At 40.0% G+C, this 12,897-nt stretch overlaps 1 protein-coding gene across 1 annotated transcript in view; it reads right to left on the minus strand.

Moving 5' to 3' along the window:
- Nucleotides 1–9,478: 9,478 nt before the first annotated feature.
- Nucleotides 9,479–12,897, minus strand: part of dagla (diacylglycerol lipase, alpha) — a 343,026-nt gene continuing 339,607 nt past the window's right edge. Inside the window, 1 exon segment of the mRNA XM_051923753.1 lies at nt 9,479–11,802. Within this exon segment, the coding sequence (XP_051779713.1) occupies nt 10,509–11,802 (1,294 nt within the window). The 3' untranslated portion in view covers nt 9,479–10,508.

Raw genomic sequence — 12,897 nt, forward strand, 5'->3', positions numbered from 1 at the left:
TTTGGTGTACTCCCAGATGGGCATAAAGTGGAGGACGAACAAACTGTAACTGCCTTTACTTCACTATTAGCACATAGACTTACCTTGCTCAAAAATGAAGAATCCTAAGCCACCTCTTTAGTCGGTAGGTAACTAATGTTATATACAGTATATAGTATACTGAGGATTTGTTCAAAACTTTTTAAAAACCTGGCAGGATTTAATCAATAACATTTTAGAATAATCACTTAAATTGGGGAAAAATGATTCCCCCCCCCCCCTTTTTTTCTAGTCTTAAAGGTTTATTCTGGCTGTTTGGCTTGCTCTCTTTCTCATGGGCAGGGGTTGATTTAAACTTAGTTTTGTCAAGTTTGACTTGCTTGTATGGAATGTTACTTGCTTTTAATAAATTCAATAAAATGTTAAAAAATGAATATTCAGAAAAGGCTACACTGTAAAAATATTGTGTAAAGGCAGGAATTCCAGTAGATATAAAGGATGCTAGACCTTAAAAATGAGAGAAACCATAGAAGCAGATGGTCATAAGACCTCCTAAGCCCACAAAGCCTGGACTGGGAAATCCTGGTGGTAGTGGGGTGGTTAGGTTAGCCAGACTTTCAGAGGGGCAGGAACATCAGAGGCAGCTCTATCCTTGTATCCCTGTTGCAAAAGAAGGTCCACCCCAACCCTGGATGTGATTTTGGTAGAAGGGTTAAAGCTGCCAAGAGTGGTGACAAGGGCAGAAATCACGTTAGAAAGTGTCAGAAAGACAGAGGATGAGGCTTGCAGTGCTTTGTGGTACTTGGAGAAAGACAAGCAGGTAAGCCACCACAAGTGGCAGTTAGGCATTCAGAACCTGTATAGTCAGGTTCAAGAAGGCTCCAGGATGTGATACAATAGGTATATATACAGTAAATACATAATTAAACATAGCAGAGGCCCTAGCACTGACCCCTGAATGTTCCCCGCACCATAACCCCCTGCTTCTTAAAATAATTTCAACAGGAATGCGAGGACACAGCTACAACCTTGTACAGGGTAAACTTCACACAAATGTTAAGAAGTTTTTCTTTACACTGAGAACTACAGAATAAAGGAATACGTTACAAAGGACTGAGGTAGGACAGTAAGACTTTAGAAAGCTTTATGACTCTACTTGATTTTATTCTGGAGGAATTAAGCACATAGGATTAAGAGTTTGTTGAGCTTGTTCTTATCAAATTTTTTCTAAAATTCAATGTCAGGGACCAGACAAGAGCACATGGTGATTAGGGTTGTACTTAAGAGGTAAGCCAGTAGGTGAACAACCTCCAGTTCTTGCCGAGTAATTTCTTTTGTACTTTGCATTCATACTGTGGTGATTCATCAGTTGGTGTGTATGGTGTTTATTAGTTAAGTAAATGCAAATATTTTGTATTTGTAGCTCCCTTAGCATTATTTCAGGTAAGGAAAAATAATAAGAGGGCATCTCCCTCTACTATAGTACTTATTGTGACAGCAGGGGCCTTCATGGTATGCCTAAGCATCCAGAATAAACCAAAGAGGCAAAAAAGTATAAAAATAAACCTTATTTTAAAGAAAATAACAAAGTATACTGAACCAGAAACAAACCCTGCTTCCTCTCTTAGCCTAGTCAAGTCTAGAATTCCCTCTCTACCTAATATGAGGTGAGACACAAAAATAACGGGATTGGTTAAAAAAAATAAAATAAAATAATGAAATATAGCAGGGGTGGCCAACCAGTCAGAGACCAAGAGCCACATTTTTTTACTGTGTTACCGCAAAGAGCCACATCATACACATGGCCACACATGAACATCACCCATCCCTTCCTCAAACACACACACACCTCTGCTCAGCCAGATTTATTGTAAATGTCACACACCAACATGATAATGACAGAAATTGACTCCTACAGTACTAAAACCACAGGCCAGTCATTTTCAACAATGAACATTGTGTGCACTGTCTCACACACACTCAGTTCAACCAAGTCCACAAATAAAAATATAATAATTTACAATAGCGTTTTTCTTTTACTATGCATGTTGCTTAGTGGGACTTCTGGCATTCCTTGCCTTGAACAATCCTGTTCAAATCTGGCTTGTATTCCATTGTTGCCACTCAAAGCAATTCTTTCTCATGGGTGTCAGTCAGAACAGATCGATGCTTTGATTTCACGTGTTTCAGGGTAGAAAGCACAGACTCGCAGACGTATGTTGACCCAAACATTGACAGTATCTTAAGCGCAGCCTGTTTGACATTGGGGTATTTTTCCATTGGCCCACTTTTCCAGAACTCACTGGTCCCTTAACTTAAAGCAGGTTTCAGTTGGTCCTCCTCACAAAGATTGATCATCTCCAACTCGGCCGCAGCCTCATCTGTGACTAGCGGGGCTTTCAAACAGTCAGTCTCCGCATTAAATGGGTCGACGAGAAACGTAATCTGTGGCCTTTTCAGTTGTAGATCACGGAACCTGGTCATAAAGCTTTCGTGTAGGTTTTCAACCAGTGTTGCATATCTGGCTCTTTGCTTATTCAGGGCGGCGCTGGTGACTTGCCCGCTGGCTTTTAGAATAGTGGGAAAATGTGTTAAATCTCCCTTTTGAATAAGCGCCTTGAACAGCTTCAGTTTGTTGACAAATGCAAACACACATTGCACCAGGTCAGGCAGCATTTTTAACTTACCCTGCAGGGTCAGGTTCAGTCTGTCCAAGTGACACAGCATGTCGACCAAAAAGGCCAGATCCATAATCCACTTGAGGTCAGAGAGATCGATATAGTCCTTGTCCTTCTCTTCCATTAACAGTTTCACAGCATCCAAAAGCTCAAAGAAGCGAGGGAGTACTTGGCCTTTTGACAGCCACCTCACAGTGCAGTGCAGCGGCAGGTCACCTGGAAGCCCTTGGTCCAGCTCAGCGATGAGATTCTTGAAATGCCTGTGGTTAAGCGCATGTGTGCGGATGTAGAGTTGACGATTTCCATCACAGGCTTCATGACATTGTCTAAATTCAATGATTTAGACATGAGTTGCTCCCTGTGGATGATGCAGTGGAAATTCCAAAACTCTGGAAATGTTTGGTCAGCTTTGCACAGCCCCATTCACAGATCCAATCATGGCTGGCGCTCCATCCGTAGCTATTGCAGTTAGTTTCGGTATGGGCAGATTTACTTTCGCAAATATAGCCATCATTGTTTCTTTCACATCTATGCCACGAGTTGTGTCTTTTAATGGCACAATATCAAGGAGTTCTTCTTTGATCACACAATCGTTTGACACAGACCGTGCAAATATTGCCAACTGAGGCTTGTCTTGTATGTCACAACTCTCATCTAATGCGACACTAAAATACTCACATGCTTGAAGGTCAGAGTGCAACTCTGATTCAATAGCCATGTTAATGTCCGATATTCTGTGTTCAACAGTGTGGCAGGACAGTTGGGCGTCTGATACCATGCATTTTAGTTTGTCGTTTTCAGGAGACAAGATTTCAACAACATCACTGACGCATTTTTTAATGAACTCCCCTTCATTGTATGGCATTTTAGCCCGTGCAATGTTCCAAGCCAGTTGATACGATGCGAGCATTACGGTCTCTGAGTGCTTTGTAAATTTTCGGAAAAACTGTATCTGCTTTTCTGCCTGAGTTTTCAAAGTGACCAACTCGTGCTTGCGAAGTTCAATCCCTTTTGGAAATTCCTGGTCAATGTTAGCATGGAGTGAGCTGAAGTGGCGCTGAAGATTTGAAGTTTGAAATCCGCTAATAACGCCTGACATATAAGGCAGAATGGCTTGCCATTACGTTCAACAAAAAAAAACAAAAAAACTCTCCCACTCTGTTAAAAACGTCCTGTGTTCATCTTCATATTTTCATTTTGCTGTGCATTTTTTCCCCGCCATTTTGAGAACGAACTTGACACAAATTGTTTACTTAAATGATCTTGCCCCTACTAGGAGACTTTGTGGTATTTTCATCTCGTGCACATGCGCATTTGGCGAAAATACCGTATTGAACTCAAGCGAAGCGAACATTAAAAAAAAAAAACACAAACACAAACTTCGATATGAATGTTATAACGTGCATAAAACCAGGCAAAGAGCCGCATGCGACTCAGGAGCCGTGGGTTGGCCACTCCTGAATTATAGCATTCTAAACATTGTCACCTTCTATATACTCCCCCTCCCAATCTCTATACTGCTCCATACAGATCTTCCATTGATTGAAACAGTGCTCGAAGTCTTCTTGCTTGAGGCTCTTCAATAGGCTTGCAGTTTCGGTCTTCCTTTCAAGTCACTTTTGATTTTCGGGAAAAAGTAAAAATCACAGGGAGCTAAATCAGGTAAATAATGAGGATGATCAAGGACAGGAATGTTTTTTCAGTCAAAAACTGCTTTACGGAAAAAGCATTGTGCGCGGGAGCATTGTCTTGGTGAAGCACCCATCCCCCTTTCGACCTGAGCGTTGAACATCTTTCACATTTTCTTGTCCTTCCTTGAAACATTTGTGCCACTCAAAAACTTGTGTGTGAGATAAACTGTTATCACCATACACTGTTTTTATCATTTCATAAGTTTCTGTGGCCGTTTTTTTTCAATTTCTTGAGAAATTTGATGTTGATTCGCTGTTCAAGTTTTATAGCGACAACTCGTGTAGCGATTGTTATGCAAATACTGTCTTGGCTATTCATAGGATATACCTAGCCGGTCGGCGGTTTAAGAAGGCGTGTAGGAGGGGATACAGTTCTATGATTCACATTCGGCCGACCTCCAGACATTTTTCCAGAAAAGCCCCAAGCCCAGTCCGGTTATTTTTGTGTCTCACCTTGTACAGTGGCTTACCCACTTGCCCACCTACAAATAGTACACACTCTATTTCACCCTCTTACTGATGCCTGGCCTTTGTCTTCCTTCTGGCAATTCAGCCTTCTTGTAACCTCTCTTCCAACCGTTCATCTATCAATTCTGAGAAAGCTTTGTAATCATGTCAAGAGTCACTGCATTTGAACCACACTAGAAGTTCCTCTAGCAGCAACTTGTGTCTATGAACTCCCCAAGCTTTAAAAAGCCAGGTCTCTAAGTCAGCTCTACATCTGCTACCTCTAATAAATGAACAGCATGGCCAAATAAGTGTGCCTTAATGTGGATAGGATGTTACATTTTCTCGCTGGCCTTTTCCTCTCTTCCACCTGAGGGTGAGGCATCCACCTTGCTGGCTGCTCTCTAGCATCTAGTGATGCATAGCATTCTTCAGATTAAGTCATCTCTCTCTGGCTGGGACCCCTATTTAATGCCTTCTCAAAAAACACATATACTACAGAGGGACATCTATCCACTAGTGGTCGTCCCTGTGTTCTGTAGGCTATTGAACTTAAAACTTTCCTGCGCTATTATGTTGGTGCCCTTAACCTGGCAACCTCTTTACTGCCACGCAACCCTGCAAAATACACACATACACACACTATATGGTAAAAAGTATCCAATTTCTGGAGTTACAGTGTTTCAGCCACACCCATATTTAACAGGTGTATAGAATCGAGCATGTGGTCATGCAATCTCCTTTGACAAACTTTGGCAGTAGAACGAGTCATACTGAAGAGCTCAATGACTTTATTGTCATAGGAGGCCACCTCTGCCACAGGTCTGTGCTGGAAATTTCTGCTCTGCTAGATTTGCCACAGTCAACTGTCACTGCAATTATTATTAAGTAGAAGCATCTAAGACCAATAGCACCACAGTGATGAAAAGGTAAACCATGCTAACTAACAGAGTGTGCCTGTACATAGCACATACAAATCATTTATTGTCTGTAGTATCACTCCTGAGTTCTAAACTGCCTCTGGAAGCAAAATCAGCACAAGAATTGTGCGTTGGGAGTGTCATGAAACGGTTTTTTTATGGCCTAGGAGCTGCACGCAATGTGCAATGCCGTGCATTGCCTGGGGTGGTGTAAAGCATACTGCCATTGGACTCTGGGGAAATGAAAAATGTGTTCTGTGTAGTGATGAATCTCATTTCAATAATTTAGCAGTATGATGGATGAATCTGTGTTTGGAGGATCCCAGCAGAATGCTACTTTCTAGACTGCACATTGCCTATTATGAAGTTTGGTGGAGGAGTGATAATAGTCTGGGACTGTTTTTCAGGGTTTGGGCTAGGCCCCTCGGCTCCACTGAATGGTTCTGTTAACGCTTCAGCATACAAAGACATTTTAGACAATTGCATGCTTCCAACTTTGTGTCAACAGGGTGGGGAAGGCTCTTTGACTATGGGCCTTACAAAGAGTGCTTTTTATATCCACAGAAATATAAAGGACTCACAAATAATACCTAGTTACCTTTGTGTAGTTTGTGATAAATTTGTCATTTGTGTAAACCTGGAGCTTCCAAAGCACAGAAATTTAAATACTTATGCAAACACTAAATTTAGATTTTTTTCTTCTTCAGTTAACTATCTACAGAAAATGGTTTATTTTGACTTTGGTAATGTATCATTAAAAGTTCACATTAAAAATATTGAATGTATAAATATGTGTACAAATCTTCTGTCATGCAGAAAATGATGATGACTTCAAGCGGATTGAATACTTTTCCAAGGGAGTGTATATATTAGCAGATTACATTTCAAATATATAGTTTTAAAATAAAAAAAAAAAGATTTCTTAGTATAAATAGTTAAGTACAACATATACACACAAACAGTGTTAATAAAGGGAAAAAAAGTCAGTAAATATTGTGTCTTGAGCTCCCATAAAAAACAGAGAAATACAAACAGAACAGCTTCTGAAGGATCTTTATTCTATCACAGATCAGGCAAGTGGGACCTTCACTACATTCTCTTATTTCACTGGGAAGGCAAAGGGAAGGTTTTGCTGGAGGGTGGAAACAAAACACAAAATATTAGTCCAGTAAAATTTGCTTTTTAAAGAGGCATTAAAATTAAGTCTATATATATATTTATATATATATATATATTTATAGATATTTATATAATGCTATATCATTTTCTTTTTTGTACAACAATATTGATACAGTACCATTTCTTACATACGTACATAGATACATTGAGGTGGCACCACCTTAAACACACAATTACAGATAGTGCAGTAGTTCCTTCATGGTATCCAACCAGAAGCAAGCAATTAATTAAAATAAAAAGAAGAGGAGGGCAGGCCAACAAGTCAGTCAGCCTCTAATCAGCAGTAATCAATTAAGGAACAAAATGACATTGTATTCTCTATGTGGAAGAGTAGTTTTTTTTGATTTCTAAGTTGGCAAGGGGTTAACAAATTATGACTGACCAATACTGTGCAGAAGTAGCCCCCTTTATGGTGCCAATCAGATATCCGTGATAACCACTTGCAGACTGGGATATCTAATGTGGCCTTACATCTGCTTTGGACTGGCTGCACTATACCTATAGCCTTGCATTACTATGTAACTATTTTGCTATGGGTTTGCTGGAAAAAAGGTAGTAAAGAAACTGACGGGGCTATGATGGGAATAGAATGTTTATTGAATAAGATTTTGTCTTGTCCTGGATTTAACTTTTTTATAGGTTTATTTGAACAAGTTTGATATCTGCCACTTAGCAACCTTTGAAAGAGAGTTCTTATTAAGAAGTACAATTTCCTTATCTTAGTAAATCAAATGTAACTTAAAACAAATTTAAATAAGACTGCAGCAACTGTATCAACAGAAAACAATTCAGTAGAAGGATTAGAGCATGCAAAAGTACACAGACATTTACAGTCAAGTGTATTCCTGTACTAAACGGGCATGTTCTCCTCCGAAGTAAGTGAAATACTCTTTAGTCTTGAATCAAATATTCAGAATTATCAGTGGCATCTGGAGAAAAGCCAAGCAAAATGACACCTTTTATTGGCTAACTAGAAAGATTACAATATGCAAGCTTTCGAGGCAACTCAGGCCCCTTCTTCAGGCAAGATGTAATCATGATTACATCTTGCCTGAAGAAGGGGCCTGAGTTGCCTCGAAAGCTTGCATATTGTAATCTTTCTAGTTAGTCAATAAAAGGTGTCATTTTGCTTGGCTTTTCTCTACATTCATAATGGCTAACACGGTACAACACCCTAGTACTACAGTGGCATCTGTAAAGTTAATCCAGCAATTTTTGTTCAGTTAAATAATAAATCTTATACTCAAAAACACCAGTGGTAAATAAGGACAGTACATTCCAGATGAAACCAATGAAGAGCTTTTTCAAGGAATGGGTTGTGGAAATCTGGAACATTATTGATTTGTATAGATTCAATGGAAATCATGATATATTTTTGAAAGGTCTCATCTTTGGATGAAATATTGGGACAAAGCAAACAAGGTTAATAAAAAATATTATTATGTCCATAATGTTCTTGTTCTGCCTATGGTCATGATGTGCTAAAATGAACAAAGCAATAAACTTAATTTGTACAGAAACACAAGGAAAATTGTTAGCTAAAATGGGAGTCGCCTCATCCTAAACAACTTGTCTGCTGGGCCACAAGGTGTTCTCTAAAGAACTGGCCTAGGTACTTGGCTAAGGGAGACAAAAGTAATAGAGTGAAGATTGTAAGAAATGCTTTTTCCTTAATTTTTGTATGTGGAATTTTGAGGACAGAGAGGACTGGCATTCAAAAGCGTTTCTCTGTTAAACCTGGATTTGCAAAAATAAGGAGAAAATGCTAACTAAAACTCGGCCCCAAACTTTAGAGTGTTCACACTGTGTCTCTAGCTACACAGAACCTTTACACCTGAAAGTCTTTTTGTGATTTGCTTGCTCAACTCATGGCCCTTCATTACCACCATTCTATCGCTTTCCTTGCTGTATAAGCACACATTTTACATGTGCTGTGATTTTGATGTGTGCTTTTTGCAAGTCACGCATTATTAAAATGCAAGCATTTTTCTTTTTTTTTTGTGGATTTTTGCATTGTTGTGCATAATGTCTGGACGTGCAAAGTACACATGTTTTTAATCTGCATGCAACAACGTCACCTTGTATATTTGGGAAAATTGTGTTGCCTTTAAAAAGTGTGAAGCAGAAACCCTTATTGGTTCCATGGGTCATTAGGACTTTGTACAATAGTTCTTCTTCATGACATCACACTGGATGATGCAAATATATTTGGGGGATAGGGGATGGGTTTTAGGAATATTGTGAGTGCACTGATCAACTTTAAAATCTGGAATAGTTTTTCCTTTTAAAATGTCATAGAAAATCCCTTCAGTAATAATCCAAAAGAAACATCTTAAAACATAATAATAAATAAAAAGAACAACATGCACCCGATATGTACTGTACCACAGTCTGAACACAGACTTAGTCCCCACATGTGCCTTATAAAAGCTTGGTTTTGTCCAGTCAAGCAGCAGTTGTACCATTCCACTAACACAAGAATGTTCACCCAAACTGGATTTTGCACATGCCAGTCCATTTTTGTAGCTTTGACTACATTAATGCAGGAGTTCTCTCCTGCAACAAAGAACACCCTTCTCATAAAGTGCAGCATCATTTTCTTCAATTAGTTCCACATTTGTCACATAGCATCCCTCACCATACCCGGTGTCTGGTGCTACACTGCATACTACTATTGTTTAGTGCCACTCGGTCCTTGTGATATTCCCTCAAATGTGCAAATTCAGTCACTCATTACTATACCATTCATGCATTTACAGTAGCTCTTACACAGACTTGCTCAATTGTATCGAAGATGGTAATGAACTTTGGATTGGAAAGTCATTCCTGGAAATAACTGGGAGCACTGAATGATGGTTGTTCCTGCAAGGACAATAAGCATCAGCAAATAGTTGGAGGCTGCAAAGCTACCTCTCTGCTATACTAACATATACAAACATACTGCTCAGTGGGTGAATGCCAACTTGTGCTGGAGAGTTTTATGCGCCAAAGCACACATTAAGTTATAAGAGAAAATGGCAGAATTTGCATCTTTTTCTAGTACTCTTACTCACTCTGTAACAGCTAAGATCAAGTATTTCAGGTAATGGTGCAGCAAAGGTGTAGCTTAAATCATTTTTGATTAGACAAGGCTACACTCTATGCAACCCTCTGTTAAAAATGAAAAGAGATTCCCATTATAAAAATAACTTTGTCAATCAAGATCTAAAAATGGTGCTTCACCAGCAGCCAATGACAATAAAGAAATAAGCGGACTTACAGCAAAACATTATGGGGTGTTAATTTAGTCATTTGCTTCAAAGACTGAGACTCCTTTCCTCACAAAGTGGAGGTATTAGAGAAACAGGGTTATATAATATTACAGACCACATAAGGCCATCTGTTTTCTATTTTATTTCATCGCCATATTTGTTGTTGATGAAGTAAACAGGGTAACATCAGTGGCTGATTGTGTTTTAAAGGGAATCTTTTCTCATTGATTACTTAATTTAGATTTTGCTGTTCTGGTACAAATAATTTTGCACCATATCAGGACAGATGGCCTCATTAACCTTTGATTCTGTAATTATGTAGGTTCACTGCCCCTCAGCTACATTGTCTATGTTGGCATGCTGCTAGAGAGCTGAGATTATGAGCTCTTCCTGACTGGCATGTTGTTGACTTGGACAGGCTGAACCAGGCGGGGAGTGTGGTGTGGAAGTCCGCAAAGGCTCTGAAGGCATCTCTCCGGGAGACAGGTCCATGAGCTCGCCAGAGGAACTGAGTGGGAGAGAGGGGGACAGAGAGATGCCAGAAGAGGGGTCTGCTGAGCCAGCGAAAGTGCGTGGTGGCTTTGGAACCAAATTTGGCTCAAACTGAGCACGTGCCAAAAACCGCCTCTCCTTCTCCTTTAGTCGATCAAGTTCTTCCTGGCTGTGTGTGCTGTAAGACTGTGAGGCCTGCCTGCTATGTGTCCCCTGAGACTCCTGCTTGTACTTCTTCCGACTTCCTCCGTCAGACCCTCGCCCCGACTCAGGCAGTTCTTCGGCACTGTCAGAGAGATCAAACACATCTCCAAGTGACCCACTTTTTGAGTCTAAGTTGAAAAGAGAGTCAATGAACTCTGCAAACTCCAACACAGCTGGATTGGGGCCATCTGAAGAGAGTCGGCCATTAGGCAGCTTACTGTCACTGGGCTGATCTAAAGGAATGGTTGACGCTGCTACCAGAGAAGGGATGGAGGATCTAATGGAAGAATTAGACTGACTAAAGTGGCCAGATTCTTGCAGATGGCCTGTTATGGCTTCCAAAATGCTGCTGCTTCCTTCTGAGTGGGCTCTCTGGTGGCAGACAGGAGAATGACTGTAGCCCTCCTCACGGTGATCATGGCTGTCAGGTGTGGAATAGAAGCGTTGTGTGTGCACGATGCCAGCATCGACATCAGCATGTTCAACTGACAATGAACTGGCCTGTTGCTGCTGTAAGTCAAATTCATTGGCAGTGAAAGAATAACAGGCACTCAGCACTCCCTGCTGGTCTGGCCCAGCTATTGGGGTGTCTGCAGAGTGCTTGGACAGGCTGTCTGCTGCAAGCAACTCAGTCCTTGAGCTAAGGGAAGGATTCTCTTCTGGAATGGTGGGGTCAATGTAAAAGCAGGGTGCTTCATTGTGTTCAGGCAGTGGCCCCAGACAAGGGGAACCTCTGAAGGCAGCTGAGGATCGCCGAGAGTCTAGGCTATATATGGACTCATTGTCTGACAAACTTTCCATTACCGCCAGAGGTGCTCGTCTCTCTCTGAGCTCCCCTGCAAGCCGTTCTCTGGCTCCACGCAGCAGCACTGATACAGGATCCCGTGGGCAAGGTGAGGGGATACATGATGATGGAACCTCACAGTAGCCATCCAGGCTGATTTCTGACCGGGCACAGCTCCTAGAAAGTTTGCAAACATATTAAAATATTAATATGAATATCTGACTATAACAAACATCACATCAAGACTTTGAAATATAATGTATTGCTTCCATAATAGCCAAAAAAAAAAGGCATGGCATCACTCAACAGAACGTGTGGAAAAAATATAATCTCTTTCACTCTTAAGGTTTAATCTACCTAGTCCAAGACACCTTTACAGTAGTGTGAAAACTCTCAAAAGGTAAGTAAAAAGAGTACTTACCTTTTTACTCAGCAAGACTACTTGCTGCACAAAAAGAGACTATTAACTTCATTAAGATGTTGGGAAATGTCACTTTGCTGGAACATTTTAATGTGGGTGTGTGTCTAGATCAATCGAGATGAATGTAGTTAATTTAGTGTTAAATGTATGCATTAATAATTAAAAAAAACAAGAATGGTTGTGCATGTATTGCTTCTTGGCAAAAGCTATGCGTAGTTTTATTAATAGTAAACTTTTTGATGATCATATGACATGAACTGGTACAATGCTAAAAGATGACTTTTAAAAAACCTTTTACCTCTGATAGCAGGTGGTCAAGAGTTAAATTCTTGAAGTGTTTAAGATTTTTTGTCTGTTTTTTTTGCATTTAAACTCTACAAATGGGGAATAACCAGACTCATCAGTTTTGTGAAAACACCTAAATGCCAAAATGTCAGTATTGAATGGCAAATATACATTTAAAATTAGACATATGCTTTGACCAATAAATAATTTTTGAGTTTTACATTCCTTGCAAAGTGATAAAAGGTTAATTATTGCTTGCAACCTTCCCATAAGTCTCATAAATGTGGAGAGAGTTGAGGAGCAGTGGAACAGGTTTAAAAATGTTTTACATGTAATGCAGGACAGGTACATATCTAAATTTGGAATTACCCTAAGTTCTTGTCTATAAGCCGCGGCTTATCTAAGGAAAAAAGTTGTGAAAATGAAAAAATAGAATATCGGCTTATACATAAATCCGGCTTATACAGTAATCCCTCCTCCATCGCGTGGGTTGCGTTCCAGAGCCACCCGCGAAATAAGAAAATCCGCGAAGTAGAAACCATATGTTTATATGGTTATTTTTATAT

Source organism: Erpetoichthys calabaricus, chromosome 2 (assembly GCF_900747795.2).
Source record: "Erpetoichthys calabaricus chromosome 2, fErpCal1.3, whole genome shotgun sequence".
In the NCBI taxonomy this organism is placed as follows: domain Eukaryota; kingdom Metazoa; phylum Chordata; class Cladistia; order Polypteriformes; family Polypteridae; genus Erpetoichthys; species Erpetoichthys calabaricus.